This window comes from Panicum virgatum, chromosome 4K (assembly GCF_016808335.1).
Source record: "Panicum virgatum strain AP13 chromosome 4K, P.virgatum_v5, whole genome shotgun sequence".
NCBI classification, from domain to species: Eukaryota; Viridiplantae; Streptophyta; class Magnoliopsida; order Poales; family Poaceae; genus Panicum; species Panicum virgatum.
This window is the reverse complement of record NC_053139.1, coordinates 47652664-47675871: the sequence shown is the minus strand read 5'-3', so window position 1 is coordinate 47675871 and position 23208 is coordinate 47652664. Positions and strand designations below refer to the sequence as shown.

Sequence of the window (23208 nt, the reverse complement as noted above, 5' to 3'; positions counted from 1 at the left end):
AACCTCCACAAGTTTTTAGATTTGCCGCATCATATTTTTATCGAACAAGAAATAGAGAATGTCAAGCTGAAAGTGGAGGAGAGGATAATGTGATACTGATGCAAGGGCCATTAATATTTTATAATTCCTCAATTGACTCAGTGTTTTTGCATTGCATCAACGCCACAAAGCAACAACGCCTCAGCTAGCCGTAAAGTTTGACATGCTATTTCTTGTGCCCAATTCTTCCGCAAGCCTTCACTCCATCTCTATGTTGTCACCTACGATAACCCAGCATCAATCAGCTGAGGACAACAGGTCTATGCAAAGAAATCAACCAAAAGAATACAGGCGTGGAATAAGCATAGTATAATGAACAACAATATTGTCAAGTCAAAAGCTTCAGAGCTTTTGAATGATTAGCAAGTATATTGATCCAGATATATTAACTTGCATCAGGCAATCCATGCCGCTCCTCCCGCCTCCTCCTCTCCGCTCGGCGCGGACGGCCGCGGGCGGAGCGGTGCGGGCGGAGGCGGGAGGAGCGGCATGGGTGGCACGCGGCCATGGGAGGAGCGGAGCAGCATGCAGCCGTGGGCGAGCGGAGCAGCGCGGGCGGACCGAGCGGCGCGCGCGGCCGGCTCATCGCCGTTGGATACGTATCCGTTCGTGAGTTTCCAGCATCACTGTTGCAGGGATACGCGGACACGCCGTGGATACATATCCCGACCGTATCCCAGGCGTATCCGTGTCGGATACGTATCCAACACGGGATACGCACCCTCCCTGCCGTATCCGTGTTTCTGAGAAGCTCATACTCTCTCCAGCTCTCCTGCGTGATCTCGAACACCACCCTGCTCGGTTGAGAACCAATTCTGCAAATCAACATTGTTTCAATGTCTGATGTGACACACAAAAGAACTGGGAAGGGGGAACTGGAACAAGGATCATGCAGCTACTGCTTGCAACAACCTAAAAGCTAATTTAAAAACTACACACTGGACAAATCATCAGCACCTACCAGGGGAATTCACCAAAACCAAGGGAAATCAAGGATGAGTGTAATAAAAGTAGGTACTACCTGTCATTTTTGTTGCATTCAAAGACACTGACAGCATAAACCATCAGCACATTTCAATGAGGAACCATGACTATAATGATCTTGGAGGATCTGGTCGGCAGTTCTGAGGAGGATCTCTTGGGGGCGACAGTGACGGGAGTTGTGGAGTGTACTGAAGCTGCAAGTATTATAAAATGTAAATACAAGATTCTGAAATAATATAACTAAAGCATGGCACCAGCATGATTTTCCAAAAAAAAAGGACGGATACAGAGAGGCTAGTATCAATTAGACAGCACTCCAAATTAAGTTACTTAAAGAATCTCACCGCCTTATCAATTTGACCATGCAATTGAATCCTCCCTCCAATACTACTATTTAATACTACACAAATTACAATGCTGATTTCAGCATAAGAAACTACAGTGTCGAACACTTGAACAGGACTAAAGAACATATATGAACTTCAGAAGTCATACTGACTCTGTATAGGTATTTTATTACAAAGAAACATGAACAAACTTAAAGCTCCAATACAAAGTTAAGAATATAACCGGGTAAAGGCCTCTATTTCATAAAGGCAAGGTATAGCAAGTCACAACTCTCAGAAAAAAAAAGTCAAGACATTGAATTGTTCTTATAAGATAAGATTGCTCATTTGAATGCCGTAATGATTAAATGAACACTCCTTTGAATAATGTAGTACTACGGGTCTAACAAATCCAACTATAATGCATAGCTCATTGATGCACCCAAGTTTACTCAGAAAGTGTCTTTAAGAAAAGGTTACCTCTGTTTGCATGTGCAAAGAAAAAAACTTAAAGGGAAGGATGAAAAAGCTAGAACAAAGTGGATACATTCATCAGATCCCAACCAGTAAATCCTAAGACATTAAACAGAAAGTGCAAACCACTAAACCAGAAGCTCACGACCACAAACAATGTTCAAGGAAACAGTTACTACTAATTTAATATCATTATATACCACATGTACAAACGAAACATTGGTGCATTATTCCATTGAGAGACACCAGTCTACTCTATTGAACAGGCAGTTAGGCCACCAACTTTTGAGGTGCTCCATGATCTTGCAGGGCAATAATGTCAAATTGCTAATACAGATTGGAAGCAAGCGAAAGAAGCCTTAATTGACTGGAAGTGATCCAATTCAATACGGTCGCACCAAGGCATGGTAACGCAATCTGACGGAAAATAAAAGGTTGTTATAGCTACGATCATTTAATTAAGCTGCGTTCAACAGCTAAATCCAGACGAGTTGCACTCCCAAATCCAATCCAGCGGGAATGCGTAACGTACCAATGTGACGCTTGGCCTTGGGCGACGCGGCGGTCTCCTCCAGGTCAGCCCACGTTTGGGGCTAGATCTCCAGGAACCTAGCATAGCATGCAGCGATTGTGGGTACTAATCAAAACCGGCGTGTTCATCTCGTCGAGTTAACGAATCGCCGGGGGAGCAGCGCACCTGAAGACGGGGCGGTGGAGGCAGCCGGAGTCGTGCCGTCCACAGGTCGGCGTCCGCGGCGGCGTCCCAGCCCGAGGCGCAGCTCATGGCGGTGGATGCGGCGTCGTGGTGTCGGGAGGATGGTGCAACTTCGGGAACGGAAACCCGATTTGCCCGCATCGGGAACGGGAGGAGGATCTCGCCGAGTTGACGAACCGCTGGGGAGCAGCGCACCTGAAGACGGGACGGAGGTGGCCGCGGGAGTTGTGCCATCCACAGGTCGGCGTCCGCGGCGGTGTCCGAGCCCAAGGTGCTGGTGGTGGCGGTGGAAGCGGCGCCGGGCGCGTCGGGAGGAGATCGACGTCGCGGGGAAGGTGCGGCGCTGGGGAGGGTGGTGAGGCATCGGGAGGGAGGAGCGGCGCCGGGGTTGGGGCGGCTTCGCCGACGGCAGGGAGGTGCGCTGGATCTGAGCTGCGCGGTTGGCGGGCGCGTCGGGAGGTGCGGCGTCGCGAGGGAGGAGCAGCGCTGGGGATGGGGCAGCGGCGCCGACGGCAGGGAGGTGCGGCGGATCCGAGCTGCGTGGTTTGGGTGGGGAGGCTTCGGGAGTGGGCTGGGGGCAGGGTTGGTGGTCGTGGGGAGGTGGGGAAAAACCAGGAAAAACCGGGAGTAGAAAAGCAAGCGCGGTGGATCGGGCGCGCTGTGCTCGGGTATGGAATAGCTTATTGTGCATGTTCAAAAATGACAATATCATCAAACGCTTCTGCTAGCTACTTAGATATTTGTGTGTGTACTCCCTCCATATAGAATTTAGATGTCGTTTTAAACAAAATTTGAGTCAAATATTGGAAATATAAATTATTTGAAAAAGTAAAAATTATATGAATAGATTTGTCTTAAAAACACTTTTATAAAAATATATATATATATTATTTTTTACAAATATTTTTATAAAAGTAAGTAGTTAAAGTTATGCTTTGAAAATCGTGTCACTGTTCTAAACGTCATCTATTTTCTATATAGAGGGAGTATATAGTTAAGAGGTGCCTAATCGCTTGCATTGCAAATGACGATCTTTATATAGTTTCTTGTGCCGAGCGGCGGTCGTGTAGGGTAGGGGATGCGACTTACACAAGAAACTAAAAATCCAATCACCAGGACAAAAAAAAGGACATAAGAGGGCATTTGGTCTAGTGGTATGATTCTCGCTTAGGGTGCGAGAGGTCCCGAGTTCAATTCTCGGAATGCCCCATTTGTTGTTGTGTGTTTTTCTTCTTCTTCGTTTTTTTTTGGGCCCAAGGTCCATGGTGACCACGGCCCTAGTTAGCATAGCAGCCCAGTCCTCCAACTGACAAATCACTCAAAAAAAAAAATGGCAGTTGAGTTGGCGCCACCAACGCCTCCTGTCTCCCGCCAAAAACCAAACACGCACCCGCCCTTTCCATTGAATCCCTTTCCCTTCCCCCGGATCGGATCAGATCAGATTCAGATCGATCCCCACAGCCTCCCAGTCTCCCACCCATGGCTGCGGCGGCGCCCACTGGGTGCTTCAAGTGCGGCCGCCCGGGCCACTGGTCCCGCGACTGCCCTTCCGCACCCGCCTCCGCCTCCGCCTCCGCCTCCGCCGGCCAAACCACCAACCCCTCCCGCTTCGCCGCCTCCTATCCCAGCGCCAAGCCCAGGCCACCTCCAGCCTCCACGGCGGCACCGCCCGAGGGGGACGCGGCGCAGGACAACACCAAGAGGAGGAAGAAGAAGGAGCGGGCCACGCGCCCCAAGCTCACCCCCGACCTCCTCCTCTCCGACGATGGCATCGGCTTCGTCCTCCGATACTTCCCCAAGGCATTCAAGCCCCACGCCCGACCAGGCCACGAGGTATCCAATTTTCTTCTTTCTCATCATATTACAACTTGCTCTTGCTGAGTTCCACCCCATCTAGATCTAGTGTGCCTGTGCTTCTGCTGTATCCTTTGGCACCCTAATCTTTACATTTATTTATTTGTTGTACCTACACACACACATTCCAGGTGGAGGACCTTGGTAATCTCATCAAGCTCTACACGGACTGGCACTCTCGCTTGATCCCTTACTACTCCTTTGAACAGTTTGTGCGCAAACTTGAGAAAGTGGGGGCCACCAACCGTGTCAGGGTAAGTGCTCCATCCATGATCACAAATAAAATGAAAGAACCTCAATTTACCACGCATGGCATTAACTTGGAAACTTTGTACGAAATGATTTGTTTTATTTAATCTCTCTCACTCTATCTCTAAGACTCCATCTAAGTGGCATTATCAAAAGGAATCTTTTATTTGCTTGTTGCTAACCACTCTTTGCTAGCTGTTACACAAGAGTTTATAAACATGATGAATGATGGATTTCGAGCACTGCTGCAACAAAGACAGTGAAAAGCTAGACCATAACAGCATATTGAAAATTTAAAATGGACATCTCATTATGTTGAGGAGAACCAGCAACTTAAAAGAAAAGCACTTGTTATGCTTCTTACCATGCCATGGCTGCCCGCACAGATTCGCTCCCATCAATCTATGCGTTCCTTTTCTTTTTGCGAGGGATAAATATTTCTGTTCTTGCTGTAGAATGATATGCTTGTGGAGAAAATGCCATTCAACTTTTCTTTGTTTTAAAGAATCTGTCTCTTCTTTCAATTGCGAAATCTGTTGATTGCTAAGCTTTCAAACTAAGCGATTTCAGTTCTCATGTCATTGATTTGTTTTTCGTAAAAAAAAAGCTAGTTACAAGCCACACACTCACCAGGAAGATGCATTTTCTTTCTCCTTGAACCTTGCCATAACCTTGTTCTTTCTGACCTGTGTGTTCCTTGTTAACATTCATTGTTCCTTAGAGATGCATTTCTGAACTAAGGGACAGGGTTGCCAGAGGAGGTGATCCTACAGTGCTGCACGAGGCACCAGGTGAAGAAGTCACGCAAGCAGGTGAACCTGGTATGAGCTCTTTGTTTTGTTACAACGTGCATGCATCGGGTGGATGGTTGGAGTCTGGTGATATAGGGTAGGTAGATGGTGGCATGGTGCCCATTATTGAGTGGTTTGTCGCTCGTCTCTGTTCTCACCAAGACAGGCTCCAACTCTGTCCTCTGTGAACCTTGAATTATGGCATAACAAGGGTTGATGCGTTACTTATAAAACAAAAACAGCGTGCTGCGTGCATGCATACTTGTTTAAAGTTTCACTACAGCTGCATTTTCCTTCAATGTTTGCTCCCGTGATAGTGATAGTCTAAGGTCTCCTGCAGATGGAACTGCACCTGAAGACCCAATTTTAGGGAATGAAGATAATCATGCCACCAACCCAGCACACGAAGATTTAATGGATCCACTGATGGAGAGCAATGATGTGGATCTAATGCAAGAAGATTTGCTTGATGAAATCTATGAAAGCAGCAGATGTAAGTATTCGTCCCCTAAATTTTTGTAAGCGTTACACAAGCCATAGCCCATAAGCTAATAAGAGTCCACTATATTCTTGCCTGGACATTGGATACACACTTGACTTGGGTAAACTGCTCAACAGGAGCCCCGAATCCCAGCTGGAGAGGGATCCAATAAAGAGGCTTCAGAGCCCTTGGCTCTAAAAGAAGCGAGCTCGCATGATGGTGATGCAGGCAAGACGCAGAAGCAGCAGGACGAAGCAAGCAGCAGCAAGCGTGCGAAAATTGAGCTGACCGAGGAGCAGAGGGCGCGCATGGAGGCTAACAGGCTCAAAGCCTTGGAGAGAGCGGCAGCGGCACGGGCTCGTGCCTCGCAGTCACATGCCACCTAACCAAGATGTGCCTATATATAGTGGGTTGAGATGCATCATTCTGTGGTGTCAGACGCCATGCTGGAACATGATCTAGAGTACTCTGGTTTCCGATAGATTTTGATGTTTTCTAGTCCCTTCCTCTTGATGTTACAGGAGAAAGACGTTAAGGTATGGTGTGCGTTGATCTTGAGCAGGGAATGGAATGTACTTGAAATTAAGCTTCGCGTATGTTAGTTAACTCCTGCTTTCCCACACTTGGCCACCACAAAACAGTGTGGAAGGATCTGGTGTTCTAGCATAAAAGGGGAAGGGTGAATTAGGCACTAATAAAAACTATGACTTATGATTCCAAAAGTTTATACAAAACTTAAACTAAAACATGCTATTTAGATGTGCAATTAAGTTGTTCTAGTATGAAACCTCTATCCCAAAAGAGTTTAGCAACCTATAGTCTTTCCTATCAAGAAACTATTCTATGAAAGTAAAGGCACACAAATTGCTAGAATGAAATGCGGAAGCTTAATGAGCGGGATAGGAGATAGCAAACTCTTGACGCGGGTGTTTATCCCGTGGTTCGGTTAGTCACAAAGACATACCTACATCCACGTTGTTGTAGCACTCACTAAGAGTATTGTTATTCGGCCACCAAGTCTCTTCCGTGAACACAATCATGGTCACCTTGGTCCCGGGTTCCACTAAGGAGCTTCTCCACAAAGGATGGAGGTCTCCACGCCCACCGCACAAAGATGTCGTCGCTGCTCCACACCAAGTCGGAGGGTCGATGACGTTGCCGGCGAGCTTCACGCTCCAAGGTGCCGGCGCACCAAGCTCTTGTTTTGGTTCGCTAATGAACCACAGCACAAAGTCTCGAAGCCTTGCAATCTCACTCACTAAGAGCTAATCCTTTACACAACACTCTCAAAGTGTGCTAAGGGCTAAAGATATGATCTTGATGCTTTTGTATGGCTTGGAGATGTTCTTGGGTGTGTGTGGGATGTCCAGCAACTCTGGCAATCTTCAAATGGTCGGGGTGAGGCGTATATATAGGCCACAAAGTCTTGTAGCCGTTGCTCTAACGGTCAGCAGAAAATCTGCGTATCATCGGATGAACCGATGCCTCTGGCATGGGTAGCGTCGGTTCATCAGGTCACTCTAAGCAACTGAAGTAGCCGTTGGCTTCTCTGACACAGTTGCAGCGACTCCAGGAACCATCGGTTAAACCGATGCTTATGGCGTCGGTTCAACCGGTCTCTCACAGCAACTTGTTGGGCTCTTCTCTTCTGCTGACGTCAATGCACCGACGCAATACTCCGATGCACCGTCGGTTGAACCGGTGCTGAAGAAACTTCTCCTGGGCACTTGACATCGTCTCTGGTACACAGTACGCCCAATGCACCGATGACCTTTCTTGGACCGTCGGTTCAACCGGTGCCTGTAGGCTGACTTGGCTTCGATTTCCTCCTGCACCAAACATCGTAGCGTCGGTTCTTCCGACAAGCGTCGGATGCACCGGTGCCCCTGGCGTCGGTTCTTCCGGTGCTCCTGATCCGAAGAGCTTTCAGCGCGCTGCCCTGAGACCCGCGAGGGGCGGCTCCCCCTCGACCCCCGTCCGCTAACCGGGTAGCTGAACCCCCGTAGGGGCTGCCCTTCGGGCCTTGCTACGCCTATTTTCTTTTTCTCTTTGTCATCACTTGAACCTAAAAGCCTGAGAATGATCATCTTAACAATCATATTAGTCCAAGTGTTGTGTTGTCATTCGATCACCAAAATCACTCGAAATGGCATAAATGGTGTCATGTTCGTTTCACAGTGCTCAAATGCTATCTACCAGAACACAGTTTTTGGATGTTAGTCTACTTCTGTTAATTGCCCAGTCAAAAACGGGTTCAGTTTCCTGGGATCTGTTAATAGCTTCAGATGTCATCTTTCAGCCTTCAAGTTTTGTAGATTAACGATGCTCTTCTTTGGAGAATTTGTTATTCTTATGGAGCAGTGTGTTGTGCCTCTTGCCAGCATTTCCAACTAGGAAGATTGGCGCGCCGGTGTTGCTTGTGAGTTATGAGCGCTGGTGTGTATTTTGTGCGGCAGTCCATGCAACAAAAATCAATGTCTTTCTTAAGGGCCGGCAAACTAATACACAGTACAGATATCAAGTAACAGTGTAACACCCAAGCATAGAAGTCAAGAACTGGCCACGGCATGCAATCATTCATTATAAAGATAGAACAATTATAGTTGTTAATGATGAAGCACAAATAACTGCATATGCAGTGGGTCTGAGGCTCTAAGCAGCCTGCGCAAGATAGTGGCCATTCATTGTCCGCCGCCCACTTAAATTGATACCTGAAAATGAATTAGTTCTCAATTTCTTGAAGATCCGACACATTATTATCTCATGACATCAATGCTTTCAGCAAGGAAGTCAAGGAGACAACATGAGATGAAAAACTATGGAATTGTGTGAGATATGTAATCGTTCAAATAAAAAGAACCAAGATTACTACCTTAATTCATAGAACCAGAAAACATGCAAGAAATAAAAGTCAGCAATGAGAAAAGAAAAGAAACCTTTCACCCAAAGGACCAAACCTTTAGAATCAAAGGCAAAACTAATACGACATACCAATTTCATGATTGCATCTAACATTTCAGAAAAGAAAAAGGAACTTGTTCATGGTTCTCACTCTTTGGGATTGAAATTCATGGGGTAAAGTCTGTAAAGGAAGATCGGTAGATGAAATCAGTAACCCCTTAATTTAGTAATCAATAAGAATAAAAGCACATCGCTGCATATGGTTGATGCCTTGTTGGTGCCTTGAAATGAGAATTCTGAAGGAAAAACAATTGAGTATATATGCTTAAATAAACTAAACTGATGTACCTTCTTATGTTATGAAATTCTAGTATACTAAAATCATATATACTAACTTTAGAGCACTTCAAAACATTGAGTAGCACAAATTGAGATAGAATTAGACACGTAACATTTTTGCTATGCTGACTACTTCAGAACATTGAATAGCACAAAGAGCTGCAATATATGTCGAAGTATGTTCTGAAACATTCTTTTATGCAAACATTTGATATCTGCAACTATCTCTTATGTAAATGTTGGTGGTCACTGTTCCATCTGGGAAAGCAGAGGTAAATGAAACTACAGGAATCAAAGCAACATGATGGGAAACAAAATTTACAAAATTAACAACAATGGACTATAAATTTGACTTTGACTATAAATAATTCTTTTTTGGGTTGAGTTTGAAAATATAAAAGTGATACAAGTAGATTCATTTTGAAATGTAGTTTCTTAAAAGTATATGTTGATTATATTCTATAAATTTTTTATAGTAAAAGTTAATGGTCAAAATTATTTTTTAGACCGTGTTGATGTCCTAAACCACTTTGGGAGTACATATATGTATGCTGGCGATCTTGGCAGAGGAATGGGGGGTGTCTATTCCTAACGCGCACGAGCACTGGCTCTCCTGTCGCAGAAGCAAGGCTCTGCGGACTCCCCACCGGCTGCATGCAGAGCAATTTATTCATCTCGCTATAAAAAATTATAAATATATTTGGATGGCTTATTTAATTAGAGCAATTTGATGGTAAAACACTAAAACTAGAACAAATTTCGTGTTCCACTCTAAAAGATTATAAATGTTTATAGAACAAATAAAAATGTTCTATATGTATTGCATCAAAAATATAAATTGTTCCAAGAAGAAAAATAAAATGTTCCAGAACAAAATAAGTTCCAAAAAGAATTGTTCTAGAACAAATTAAAATGTTTTAAAGAAAATATCATATAAACATAGTCAAGTATGGTCTAGTTTTGAAGATCTCATCGTAATAAATATAACTGTGCAATCAGAATTTAATTTGAGTGATTAGTTTGTGACAGAGAACATTTTTACTTTGATTGCGATGGGTTGGCGTGCGCTCGCATATACGATGAATAGAAATCGCCGCGGAATGGGCCAACATCCGAATACAATTGGGCCGGCCCAACGTAGTCTTCTTCCTCACGGACGCCATGGCTGCCTGCTCCTCCTGCCTCCTGGACTGGAGGTCGCCACCCCTGGGTGGGTTCTCTTGGCAAATCAAATCCCAGAGGGAGTGGGAGGCCTCTCGCCGCTCCCCACCCCCTCTTGCGCTGCTTTCCTGTGCGCGATGCGGGGCCGCGGGTACGACATCGGTGCCGGCTTCCTCGGCGAGGACGTCGACCCGGAGGTCATCACCGACGACGATGACGGCCGCCGGGAGGACAGCCTCGTCGCCGCCGACTCCGGCTCCGTGGTATCCACTCTCTTTCTCTCGCTCCCCTCTCAGCTGACGACTAATCTAGTGCCGACGGGGCTACGGCGCCACGGCTATTTACTAGGCCATTCTTTTTCCTTTTTCCTTCTCTCTTTTGTAGCACGATTGGTATCAATGGTATGGTGCGATTTGGCCATTTGGTGGAGGCAAGTGCGATTTGCTCGGACATTTTTTTTAGCGCAGTTAGTATTCTGCTTCCGCCACTCACCCGATCTACCTAGAAAATTGTTCCTTTTATGGCTGAAATACGCTTAACTTTCATGGGAAGGGGGAGAAAGTAAAGTTTGCATTGCATCGTCCTTGGTCTCATACAAGTATTTAGCTAAAACAATAGGCTGTTTTCTTCTGATGGCTGGAAATGGAACTTATTTCCTTTTAGTGATTTGTATATTACAACATACGACTAGCAACTGTTGTTTTCTCTGCTAGGATTGCATGCATGGATCGTATAGCAGCTCTTTGAGCCTCCAAGTTATCAGAGTTGACGATGAACAATCAGCTCTTGATAACAGCAGCAGGCCCTCTAGTCCTTTTGATATCCTCACACCTCAAGGTAGCGCCCTGTGAATTTTGTTTAGTTTTGTTGGATCATTTTTCACCCTCCCTCCCACGTTTTTGCTGTGACATTGTCCCCCCTTGGTTGCAGATGTTCTCCCTATTGAAATGGCAAGGTCTAGGTTCTTGGACCTCATTGTTGATTATTTTATAAGTGAGCATGTTGTTGAGATGGTGGAATGCTCTGGCTTGGACTGTAGCCAGGTGGGTGATAAATCAAGCAAAAGAAAGCAACAGGGGGTTCGATATGAGGGTGACCCTAGGCTTGCTTTGCCATTGATGTATATAGCAAATTTGTATGAAACCTTGGTAAGTGATGTCAATGTGCGTCTTGCGTCGTTAATTGGGTTCCGTGAGAAGACTATAGGGCTAGCTCTTGAAGCTTCCGGTGGCTTGTACAGAAAACTGACTCAAAGGTTCCCGAAGAAAGGTATGATGGCTCATCATAAATGTTGACTCTGTACAACATTAGCTGGTGTTATGTTCTTAAGTTTGATTCGATGTATAGGCCCATGCAGCTTCAAGAGGAGGGAGTTAGCAACTTCGCATGCAACTAGGACAAAGTTTCCTGAACTTGTGATACAAGAAGAAAAAAGAGTTCGGTTTGTTGTAATTAACGGACTGACAATCATAGAGAGACCAGACAATATGAGAATGGAGGATGCAGAATGGTAGGACTTCTAATTTACACAATCTCAGCTGCTTAGCTTTCTTTGCTTCTAGCAAGGTTGACTCGGTTTCTGGGGATAGTATATGGAAATACCTGAATTTACCCTTTCTGCAACGATTGTCCTTTTGTTATTCATTCAATTTGTGGTAGGGAGTTGGTTCAAGCAAACAAAATCTTTCTAGTGTTGGCATATTTTTTCACAAAATTGCAAGTTCTTGGACCACATGCTATGTTGTTAACATTCCTTTTGAATCATGATGGGCCATTTATCTATTTGTAACCATACATGGTACAGATATTTTGCCAAAAATTTCTAAGGCAAATTTTGGATAGTTCTATATTGCATTAATCTAACTGCTTCCATAGGGATAATCTATAGAATCGATTTCTTGTGGAAGGCCATTCATTGAAATTAGTCTGGCATGACACTGCTCTCACATTTTTCAGTTTAGAATGAACTTCAAATAAGAATTCAAAACTTTTTCAATAAAACCAAAACCTCTAATATGCTTATTTTCTAGGAAAACCTCTGCTTATTCTCTTGTACCATTTCTTGTTCTTTTAGTTGCACAAGAACCTCTGATATGCTGTTACGACTTTGATTTCCTTTTTATCTTATCCCAAAACGTGAAGGTTCAAAAGATTGACTGGTCGAAGTGAAGTTGCTATTTCTTCGAGAGATTATAAATTCTATTCACCCCGTCATAAGTTCAGGCGCTCTCCGCAGGCAGCAATTGACATCCCTGAGACAAGTGTAAGTTGAATACTGGGCTTCAGAGAATACAAAATTGCAGCCAGAATGAGTAGCTTAATTTTTTTAGGCTTTGGCAGAGGATGAGAACTCAACGTTGGTTTGTTCTTCGGGATTCCGCCCACCAAATGAGGTAACTTTATGACTTTACTTCACTCATTGGTAATAGAAAGTAGCAACGTGCATTTACAATGTTGTGGTTTGTGGAGACCCACAGCCGGGTGGCGTAGTGCACCCGCCTAATCCCAGAGTGTGAGTACTTGGGGAAGCGCTAAACGATTCGGCAGGTCTACCTAGGAAGCAAGAACACTCGAGGATTTAGAGTAATTCGGGCCGCCGGAGCGTAATACCCTACATCCACTGTGAGTTGTATTGCTCTTGCGTAAGAATGAATTTATCCTCTGCCCAGGCTGGGTACTGGCCTCTGCCGGGACTTCTTCGGCCTTGCCTTTCTCTAACGGGTGTCTCCCTTTTATAGTCCAAGGGGACGCGTACACAGGCGTTGAGACCCCGACAGGTGGGTCCAACGTGGATGTATAGTATACTGCGCAGAAGGCATTTATGGTGCTACAGTGGTTGAGAATCTCTCCCCGGATACGCTTCATCGCCCTGTGGACTCTCTGACCGAGGAGTGGATTCACCTGTCCCATCGGCGAGGCGCCCGTTGAGGTAGTGTAGGTTGCGGCGTAGACTGTTGGGTCTACCGCATAGGTATCATAATGGGCGAAGGCAAGCCGTCGTGTCCAACTGGCGTAGCAGACTGACATGCGTGGCGTGGGCGGCGCCAGTGGCTGCACTGTGTGCCTTGGTAACGCGCGATCAATAGTGCAACCTGGCAAAAGTCGCCTCGGGCTCTGCCGTGGCAGAGCGCACTTACGTCTCCCGTATTGAACGCGGTAGGTGGGCGAGTCTTCCCGAGGAAGCTTCGCGGCCGCGTGCGTGCCTGCGCCTGCAGACACGTGGCGGCTCCGGACCTGCCCCAGGCGGGGTGTCTGTTCCCTCCCCGCTGAGGGGTCCGGATAGTATATGGGGGTCCGGGACCCCGTGGGAGGTCCGGGGCCCCCGGCTGTTAAGGCGCGGAGCTTCCCCTCCTCAGGGACACGTGGCGTCGCCGGACCCGTCCCAGAGCGGGGAGCGGGTCCGGGGCCGTTGGCCTGGTGAGGTAAGAGCCGGACTCGTGGGGCTCGGCTGCTCCGCCCCTTATGCCGTAGTTACGGATGACTACGTGAGTCCTGCCTTGCTGCAGTAGGAGTGGGTATCCCTGTTACAGGATACCGACATTTTGCCTGCTGCCCTCCTGGTTTGGCAATTCTTATTAGCTTGTTTTTTTGAGACATCGTCAAGTAAATTCTTATATAAGTACCAATAGTCGGTGGCTTGTTCTTCTTGATCTATCAATCAAACTCAACTCACTAATACATATAGCTCAATGTGCTCCAGATACAAGATCAGCATCAGTCAACTTCAAAGAGACATATTGAACAGCTAGAAAGTCAACCTTATTTACACCTTTTCCATCAAGGAGAGGATGATACCATTCAGCAAGTTCAACATTGTACCCAGTTCCCTCCCATTCATCAATGTACAAGCGCCCCACATGTATCAGATAACCCCCAACACCAGCAACAGGCTTATTTATCTCAGCATATATCTTGCTTGCAAGTTGGACAAAGTCATCTTGGAGGACGCATGCATATTATTGTGAGTAAGCTTCTTCATTTAGCATCCGTAGCAGTTGCATGGTGCACCACTTATCAATTTCTTTGTTTTTTTTAGTTTATCGTGATTTGCACTTGAACTGTAATTTTGATCACAAAGTGTCATGTTGGCTGAAATTACTGAACAAGAGATTAGCAACTGAACACAAGTTCTACTGTCCCAATCCTCGTTTTGCCGTATCATGTTGCTGTTGGAGTTCCACTAGATTCATAGTTGCCTTGCCATGCTATCTAATGCTACCTTATTTTATCTTTTTCATTTCAGCCAACCAACCCTGCGAAGTTCTGTGATGAGTGTGGTTCCCCATATTTAAGGGCAACATCGAAATTTTGCTCAGAGTGTGGCACCAAGAGGCTAGGGATGTGACTGCCTTGATCAATGTGTATATTTGGATCTGCTAGTGCTGTATTCTATGTTTGATGAAGTTAGTGCAACTTTGAAGTTCTGTAGGAGGCCTGTCATTGAGATGACTCAAGAGACACTGATTATTTTCATTGGTGAATGGAAGGGAACTAAAATACATCAACATCAACAAAGCCTTTTAATCCCAAGCAAATTAGAATAGGCTAGAGTTGAAACCCAACAAAGACCATTATTATTCATGGTTCTGGCACGTGAATTGCGGCTTTCCAAGCACTCCTATCCAAGGACAAATCTTTAGGTATACTCCAGTCTTTCAAGTCTCTTCTAATTGTTTCTTTCCATGTCAACTTCAGTCGGCACATGCCTCTCCTCATATTACCGTTGTGCTTTAGGATACCATTATGCACTAGTGCCTCTGGCGGTCTTCGTTGGACATGTCCAAACCATCTGAGCAGGTGTTGGATAAACTTTTCTTCAATTGGTGTTATCCCTAACCTATTTCGTATATCATCATTTCGAACTCGATCCATCCATATATGCTCACAAATCCAACGCAACATGCGCATTTCTGCAACACTTAATTGTTGGACGTGCCACTTTTTTGTAGGCCAACATTCCGCACCATTCAACATTGCCGGTCTAATCGTCGTTCTATAAAACTTGCCTTTTAACTTCTGAGGTACCTTCTTGTCACAAAGGACGCCAGATGCTTGACGCTACTTCATCCATCCCACTTTGATTCTATGACTAACATCCTCATCAATATCTCCATCTCTCTGTAGCATCGATCTCAAATATTGAAAGGTATCCCTCTTGTGCACTACTTGGCCTTCCAAACTAACATCTCCCTCCTCATGAGTGGCGCCGAAGTCACACCTCATATACTCAGTTTTAGTCCTACTAAGTCTAAAACCTTTGGACTCTAGCGTTTGCCGCCACAACTCCAGCTTCATATTCACTCCCGCACGGCTTTCATCAACTAACACGACATCATCAGCGAAAAGCATACACCAAGAAATATCACCTTGTATGTCTCTTGTGATCTCATCCATCACTAGGGCAAAAAGATACAGGCTCAAAGCTGATCCTTGATGTAGTCCTATCTTAATCGGAAAGTCATCTGTGTCACCATCACTTGTTCGGACCCTAGTCATTACATTATTGTACGTGTCCTTAATGAGGGCCACATACTTTGTTGGGACTTTATGCCTATTCAAAGCTCACCACATCACATTTCGTAGTATCTTGTTATAAGCCTTTTTCAAGTCAATGAAAACCATGTGTAAGTCCTTCTTCTGCTCTCTATACCGCTCCATGACATGTCTTATTAGGAAAATTGCTTCTATGGTTGACCTTCCAGACATGAAACCAAACTGGTTCATAGTGACCTGCGTCATCCCTCTCAAACGATGCTCAATAACTCTCTCACATAGCTTCATAATATGGCTCATCAACTTAATTCCCCGATAGTTGGTGCAGCTTTGAATATCTCCTTTGTTCTTGTAGATCGGCACCAATATACTCCTTCTCCACTCTTCAGGCATCTTGTTCGACCGAAAAATATGGTTAAAAAGTTTTGTTAGCCAAACTATCGCTATATCACCTAGGCACCTCCACGCCTCGACTGGAATACCATCAGGGCCTGTCGCCTTACCTCCTTTCATCCTTTTCAACGTCTCTTTGACCTCAGATTCTTGAATCCTCCTCACAAAGCGTCCTGATGAAGAAAAAAAAACTCTTTTCGTGACTCCGTTCTGGGAACTGAAACAATCCGCTGTGTTTTTTGGGCAGAAGATCTTAAATTTGCCTTGTATAGGAACAGTGGATTGTTTGGTTCTCCACGGTACCTTTTAATCTTAACTGTGCGTCGACATTGATGACACCAGCTCCTCTATGGGCTGCTAGAAAAGGACGGCAAAACCAGGAGCGTTCTTGATGGAGACCTTTCTTCTGTTTTAAGTTGTTATAATTTTATAGGAGTAGTTTTCATATGGATCGTGCAATGCAATAAGAGAGAGAGGAATCAGAAATAAACTAGTGCAGTGTGATGCTGGCACAAACCGACTAGCACGTACAGGTCGGCAGATTGTTGGCCCCAATTTTATACTTCGAATCGTTGCGGCGTGCCACTAGGCACCACTCCGATTTCTTAATTACCTTAGTTTTAATCATGGACTCTTTGTTTGCAGCGGAAAGAATGCTGTTTAATCTGATCAGGGATGCAAACAAAAGCTTCTCTTAGTTATTCCCTACTAGTGGTAGTTACCAAGGATGAATGAGTTCCCTTGCTCATGGATGGAATCAGTCAAATTGTTGTACCAGGAAAGCTTTCTTTGGTCACCAAAATTCATTGACCCCATTCATTCCACGATTCCAACGTTTATTAATGGGAAAAGTCTATTTTACACCCTCGAACTAGCACGATGGTCCGATTTTCAACCCTTAACTACGAAACCGGGTAACCAGCGTCCTCGAACTGTCCAAACCGTGTGAAATACAACCTTGGTCACTGTAGCAAAGCGGATTTCAAGGCGGTTTTGCTGCCGTGGCATATGGGACCCACATGTCAGCTCCTACACACTTTCTTCTCTTTCAATGACATGTGGACCCCTCTCCTGCTTCGTCATCACCACCCCTCCCCCTCCTGCGAGCCGCCGCCGCTATGCTCTCTTGCCCGGCCGCCCTCCTCGCCCCCGGCCGTCCTCGCCACGTCCTCATCTGTGCCCACCTCCGCCTCATGCTCGGCCATCCTCACTCTCCTGCTCCTCCTCCGCCACCCTCGCTCTCCTGCTCCTCCGCCACCTCCATCGCTCCCCTGCTCCTCCACCGCCGCCGTCGCCACTGGTCCCGGCGAGCCGCACGTTGGTGGCACGGCTACGCAGCGCGGCCGCAGAGCGGCGGGCGGGAAGCGGGCATGGAGCGGGGGCAGCAGCGGGGCCGACTGGTCCCGGCGAGCCGCGTCCGCGTGCGGCATGTCCACAGGGATGGACGAGCGTCGGCTGGCAGTGCGGCTCCCTGCTGCCGTAGGCCTGCGTCACCACCCCCTGCTGCAGCCGTTGCCACCGGCGCTGCTCTTCTGCTGCCGCGGGCCTGCGTCGCCGCCCCCTGCTGCCGCCGGCTGCCGCAGCCTCCGCCTCCTCTGTCCGGCCGCCGCAGCCTACGCCGCCTCCTCTGCCAGGCCATCGCCTCCAGCCGCCACCGTGGGGCCGCCCGGTCGCACCTCCTTTTCCTCCCCGTCGTGCTCCATTCCACCGCCAGATTAGCGCCTCCAGGCGGCAGCCTTGGGGCGGGAACTCCGGGCCACGCCCCCATCCGCCGTGTTGCTCCGGCCCCCACCCGCCGCACTGCTCCGATAGAGGAAGGAAGACGAAGGCGCCTAGGGCCGGCCGCGCCCGCGACGCGGCAAGCTCGCAGGAGAGGGAGGGGTGGCTGTGGCGGAGCAGGAGAGGGGCCCCACAGCGTGCTCACGGCCGGTCGAGCGCCCATGGCGGCCCAAGCTTGGGTGGCGATGGCAGAGCAGGAGAGGGCCCGTGGAGAGCTCGCGGCCGAGCGCCCAAGCATGGCGGCCCGAGCTCGGGCAAGAGAGCATGGCGGCGGCGGCTCGCAGGAGAGGGAGGGGTGGTGATGACGAAGCAGGAGAGGGGTCCACATGTCATTGAAAGATAAGAAAGTGTGTAGGAGCTGACATGTGGGTCCTATATGCCACGTCAGCAAAACCGCCTTGAAATCCGCTTGCTACATTGATCAAGGTTGTATTTCACACAGTTTGGACAGTTCGAGGACGCTGGTTACCCGGTTTCGTAGTTAAGGGTTGAAAATCGGACCATCGTGCTAGTTTGAGGGTGTAAAATAGACTTTTCCCTTTATTAATTTGGTGGTGGAGTCCATGGCCATACCATACAAGGACATGGCTTTGCTGTCATCCGCATCCTTCTTAGTCCGTGTTTAGTTCCACGTGCAAATTTTTTTGTGTTGGAATCTTATTAATTTGAAGTACTAAATAAAGTCTATTTCCAAAACTTTTTGTACAGATGGGTTGTAAATCGTGAGAAAAATCTAATTATGCTAATTAAGCCATGATTAATCAATAATTAGTGGATGGTTACTGAAGCATCACTGTTGCAAATCATGGATTAAGTAGACTCATTAGATTTTTCTCGCGATTTATAGCTCATCCATGTAAAAAGTTTTGTAAATAAACTTTATTTAATACTCTATATATGTTTCGAAACATTCGATGTGATTTTTTTTACGAGGTGTGATGTAAACAGGGCCTTAGTTGTACACGCCTGCCTGCCACCTGCCTTGCCCTCAAAGTTGAACCGTTCCTGACAGAGACAATCAAAAAGGGCAGGCTCCTGCCTCTTCTTGCTTCCTTTTGACAGGGGAGGAGGGGAGGGAGTGAGGAAGGTGGTGGCCGTCGAGGTGGTGGCATTCGTTGTCGCCACCTTTAGGCCCTATCGCCTCCCTCTTCCTCCTGCTCCTGCTTGCCCCCGACCTTCTTCCTCCTCCAGGTACGCAATCGATCTCCCTTTTCCATTATTTTTTGCCTTCTAGTTCCATCTTCCTTTTTCGGCTCCATGTTGATTGTTGTTTAAGCAAGCTGCTCCCTTGATCGCATCGCTTAGAGGATTCTTCATTTTTTTTTCTCTTGCCTCTTTGGTCTGATCTTGATTGATAATTTTGCTATGCTTCCACGAATAGATTTTTTTTTTTACATCCCTATCGGTGCCATTTCCCGAAGATGAAAGTACTGAAATATCCTGTGCAAAATCGACATCCCAATCAATAATTAAGAAATTCCATGAAAACTAGGGACTTGCCTTTCCTCTTTGCTGATCCCTGCAGCGCCTCTGTGCTCGTCTAAAAAAATTGCAACTTTTCCTTGTTCAAGGGCTCGACACCTCCAGGAGCAAGCAGGGGGCCTCCATGGCGATGGTGCTCGACTCCTTCATCAAGCGATGCAGGGCGTCTCTGCAGGACTTCGCCGGCCAGGACGCCTGCGCTGCCCTCGGTGTCGGGGACGACGTCAGGGCCCTCCTGGCCACGCTCTCGCGCATCGACGCCATCGTCTCCCACGATGAGAGGAGGCGGATCCTCACCGCCAAGGTTGACGCGTGGGTGGCGCAGGTCAAGGATGCCATGTACGACATTGACGATGCCATTGATGTCTGTGTCGTCGAGGGCGGAAAGATCCTCGATGATGACGACCGCCCGCCCACGCCCAAGGTCCGATGCTTCTCCTGCTTCAAGCCTGCTGGCCCTCGAAAGTTCCGCCATGAAATCGGATTCACGATTAGGGACATTGATCTCAGGCTCAGGGAAGTCGAGGAGGAAATGCCCAGGCTTCCTGCTGGATCACGACATTCTGATGCAAAAAGGGATTGGTTCAGTCATAATAGCGTCTATAACAACTTTTATTACACGGTTAAGCCGCAAGCTGTCGGGTCACAGGTCCAGAAGGCTGTGGGTGGCCTTGTGCCAAGGATGCTTAGAGAGGGCAAGAAGAAGGTGGATGTCTTTGCCATTGTTGGCGCGGTAGGGATTGGCAAGACAACACTTGCTAGGGAGATCTACAATGATGACAGGATAACTGAAAATTTCCCCATTTGTGTGTGGGTCAAGATGTCCAAAGATTTATCAGAGGTAGCTTTCTTGAAGAAGATCATCACCGGTGCTGGTGCCAATGTCGGGGATACAGAAAACAGAGAGGACCTCCTCGGCCTCCTCAGTTCTGCTCTTTCAAAGAGGTTTCTGATTGTCCTGGATGACTTGGACAACGCAGGCATATGCGACAATCTTCTCAAAGATTCGTCGGGAGATGGTGTGGCCAGAGGAAGAATACTGATCACAACTCGGACTGAGGAAGTGGCGACAAGCATGAAGGCAACTATCCACCGTGTTGACAAAATGGACACCAAGAATGCTTGGGAATTATTGTGCAAGCAAGTTGATCCTGAACGCGATTCAGAGGAGCTTGCAGCATTGAAGGATGTCGGAATTAAGATTGCAGAGAAATGTGATGGCCATCCACTAGCAATCAAGGTCATTGCAGGCCTCCTGAGATCAAGAGGCAACAACAAGGCTGAATGGGAGATGGTCCTAAATAATGATTCTTGGTCCATGCCACCGATCCTTCCAGAAGTGCCACAAGCACTGTATATGAGTTACCTTGATCTGCCTTCTGAACTGAAGGAGTGTTTCCTCCATTGCTCTCTGTATCCAGAAGAATGCCCCATTCAGCGCTTTGACCTTGTTCGGCATTGGATTGCTGAAGGCATTGTAAACGCCGGAGATAACAAGTTGCTCGAAGAATCAGCTGAAGAGTATTATATAGAATTAATAAGCAGAAACTTGTTACAACCTGATCCAGACAATGTTGAACAGTGCTGGATAACGCATGATCTTCTCCGCTCGCTAGCCCGCTTTTTGATAGAAGACGAGAATATCTTAATTTATGGTCAGCAGAAATTGAGCACCTCGCTGTCAAAGCCCCGGCATCTCACGCTGTGTAACATGGAAAACAGCTTGGAGGATCCAATTTCACTGAAGCAGCAGATGAGCATAAGGTCAGTGATGTTCTTCAAAAGCCCAAATGTCAGAGCAATAGATATTCTGGTCGAGTCAGCTCCATGCTTGCGTGTATTAGATTTGAGCAAGACATCAATAGAGGCCCTCCCAAAGTCCATTGGAAACTTGGTGCATTTGAGGTACCTCAATCTTGATGGAACTGAGGTCAGAGATATACCTTCTTCCATTGGATTTCTTATGAACTTGCAGACCTTGAGCCTTCAAGGTTGCCAAAGATTACAGAGACTTCCTTGGTCCATCAAGGCGTTGCTAGAGCTTAGATGCCTTCGTCTCGAGGGAGCTTCCCTAAGCTATGTACCAAAGGGTGTCGGTGAACTGAAGCATCTCAATTATCTGTCTGGTCTAATCATTGGTCATGACAACAATGGACCTGAGGGTTGTGACTTAGATGACCTTAAAGCTTTGTCAGAATTAAGGCACCTTCATATAGAGAGTTTGGATAGGGCTACTTCAGGTGCTATTGCGCTTGCAAACAAGCCATTTCTGAAGGATCTATACCTCTCTGAGCAAGCACCTGTAACAGAAGAACAACAACAAAAGGAAGAGCAGGAGAGCCAAGAGAACAAAGATGAAAAAGGGAAAGAAGAGGACGAAGGACAGAAAGTAAGCAATGGCCAATGCAGTGGAGAGAAATTGGCTGAAGCCAGTGAAAAGATATGGAATGAGCTCACCCCACCCAAGAGCCTCGAGAAGCTAGTTATCAAGAACTACAAAGGAGTAAGGTTCCCAAGTTGGATAAAAGGTCCCAAACTAGGAACCTCCTTCCCCAGCCTTGCGCTTTTGGATCTCGAAAACTGCATGTCATGCACTAAACTGCCTTCACTAGGTCTCCTAAACCAGCTCCAGTTCCTACAAATCTCAAATGCGGACTCAATTGTCACCATCAGTTCGGAATTCCTGGGCACTACTGTAGATTCACCAGGCACTTCTTTCCCCAAGCTTCAGGTTTTGAAGCTCAGGAACATGAAGAAACTGGAAGAGTGGTCATTAACTGTGGAAGAGACCCAGATACTGTTACCTCGTCTAAAGTCACTGCACATACAGTCCTGTCCAAAACTGAAAGCTCTACCGGAAGGCCTAAAGCACGTGGCACTGAGTGAACTTCATGTGGAAGGTGCATATAGCCTAACAGAAATCAGGAACCTACCAAAACTGTCTGATGAGCTCCATCTCAAAGACAACAAGGCACTTCAGAGGATTTCCAACCTGCCCATGCTTCGTTCCCTCATTATTGATGACTGCTCAAAGCTGAAGCATGTTGCAGGCCTTGACGCGCTGCAGCACCTCAGACTTGTGTTCCCCCCATCCACTGAGACATTTTATTTTGAAGAGCTAATCATCTTCTGGAGCATTGCCTTCCCACGGTGGCTGGAACAACTGATTCAAAAGTGCAAAGGCCTGCGAAGGTTTGAGTTGCAGTGCAGCCTTTCGTTACTTAGGAGCTGCCTGGACGGTGGCAAGAACTGGCACATCGTCCAGCAGATCCCTGAGGTCCGCATCATAAGCTGTGATGGCAATAGGTACATTCGGTACAACAAGAACCGTCGCATCTATGAAACAAATGCCCAGTCTGAAGAATGAAGCAATTCTGAAAATATTTGCATGGTATATTCCTTACATCCTTTAGAATCTTGATCCTCCTGTATAAAATATCTCATTATATGTTTGGTTATAACAGCAGCTCACACATGTATTTTGTGTTCCTTATTCCCTGCAAGACACTATTTTGTTTTTGGTACAGCCACACGTTTTAGTTGTCCCTGTCGATTATTCCAGGAGTTTGTGTTTATATTGAAGAGCTTGTATTTTGATCATGACTGATCCATGAGTTTACATTTGTTTTGCGGGCCTTTTGTTTTTACCACTCAACCGATGTATGTAATGGAAATGGTATGATGGTTTGTGGAGCCCTGAGGAGAAGTATGGTTCTCTCTTTTCAGATGAATCAATCTGGAGATGCT

At 46.7% G+C, this 23208-nt stretch overlaps 2 protein-coding genes, 1 long non-coding RNA gene, 1 other non-coding gene and 1 pseudogene across 9 annotated transcripts; 4 read left to right on the top strand and 1 right to left on the bottom strand.

Annotated features, from left to right (window-relative positions):
• Window positions 1-90: 90 nt before the first annotated feature.
• Window positions 91-3179, bottom strand: LOC120704571. 2 transcript variants are annotated; one of them, XR_005687605.1, is made up of 4 exons: window positions 2521-3179; window positions 2356-2432; window positions 1061-1217; window positions 91-854 (listed from the first exon to the last, which is right to left on the bottom strand). It is a non-coding gene; the product is annotated as an uncharacterized LOC120704571 (long non-coding RNA). The 2 variants fall into 2 exon arrangements; XR_005687604.1 differs by having other exon boundaries at window positions 91-1217; window positions 2521-3164.
• Window positions 3180-3675: 496 nt separating this feature from the next.
• Window positions 3676-3747, top strand: TRNAP-AGG. The gene has a single exon. It is a non-coding gene; the product is annotated as a tRNA-Pro (tRNA).
• Window positions 3748-3963: 216 nt separating this feature from the next.
• On the top strand, window positions 3964-6535 carry LOC120704570 (annotated as a pseudogene).
• Window positions 6536-10303: 3768 nt separating this feature from the next.
• On the top strand, window positions 10304-14829 carry LOC120704569 (uncharacterized protein At2g02148-like). Of its 4 annotated transcripts, none has more exons than XM_039989015.1 (8): window positions 10304-10577; window positions 11028-11151; window positions 11245-11583; window positions 11662-11824; window positions 12457-12577; window positions 12645-12707; window positions 14000-14275; window positions 14558-14829. In XM_039989015.1, exons 1-8 carry the CDS (start codon window positions 10452-10454, stop codon window positions 14657-14659), a joined length of 1314 nt encoding a protein of 437 aa, XP_039844949.1. In that variant the 5' UTR covers window positions 10304-10451; the 3' UTR covers window positions 14660-14829. The 4 variants fall into 4 exon arrangements, with proteins under 4 accessions (XP_039844949.1, XP_039844950.1, XP_039844952.1 ...); XM_039989016.1 differs by having other exon boundaries at window positions 10308-10577; window positions 14015-14275; window positions 14558-14813; XM_039989017.1 differs by lacking the exon at window positions 10304-10577 and adding an exon at window positions 10598-10780.
• A 4168-nt stretch (window positions 14830-18997) lies between these two features.
• On the top strand, window positions 18998-23108 carry LOC120704565 (putative disease resistance RPP13-like protein 1). Of its 2 annotated transcripts, none has more exons than XM_039989008.1 (2): window positions 18998-19170; window positions 19551-23108. In XM_039989008.1, exon 2 carries the CDS (start codon window positions 19586-19588, stop codon window positions 22826-22828), a length of 3243 nt encoding a protein of 1080 aa, XP_039844942.1. In that variant the 5' UTR covers window positions 18998-19170; window positions 19551-19585; the 3' UTR covers window positions 22829-23108. The 2 variants fall into 2 exon arrangements, with proteins under 2 accessions (XP_039844942.1, XP_039844943.1); XM_039989009.1 differs by having other exon boundaries at window positions 19008-19167; window positions 19549-23108.
• The last annotated feature ends 100 nt before the right edge of the window (window positions 23109-23208 follow it).

What these genes read in the sequence shown, in the direction of transcription:
- LOC120704569 (XM_039989015.1), top strand. Translation starts at nt 10,452, where the DNA reads ATGCGGGGCCGCGGGTACGACATCGGTGCCGGCTTCCTCGGCGAGGAC. An exon ending in TGATATCCTCACACCTCAAG is followed by an intron (nt 11,152 to 11,244) that starts GTAGCGCCCTGT and finishes CCTTGGTTGCAG; the next exon opens with ATGTTCTCCCTATTGAAATG. An exon ending in AGAATGGAGGATGCAGAATG is followed by an intron (nt 11,825 to 12,456) that starts GTAGGACTTCTA and finishes CAAAACGTGAAG; the next exon opens with GTTCAAAAGATTGACTGGTC.
- LOC120704565 (XM_039989008.1), top strand. Translation starts at nt 19,586, where the DNA reads ATGGCGATGGTGCTCGACTCCTTCATCAAGCGATGCAGGGCGTCTCTG.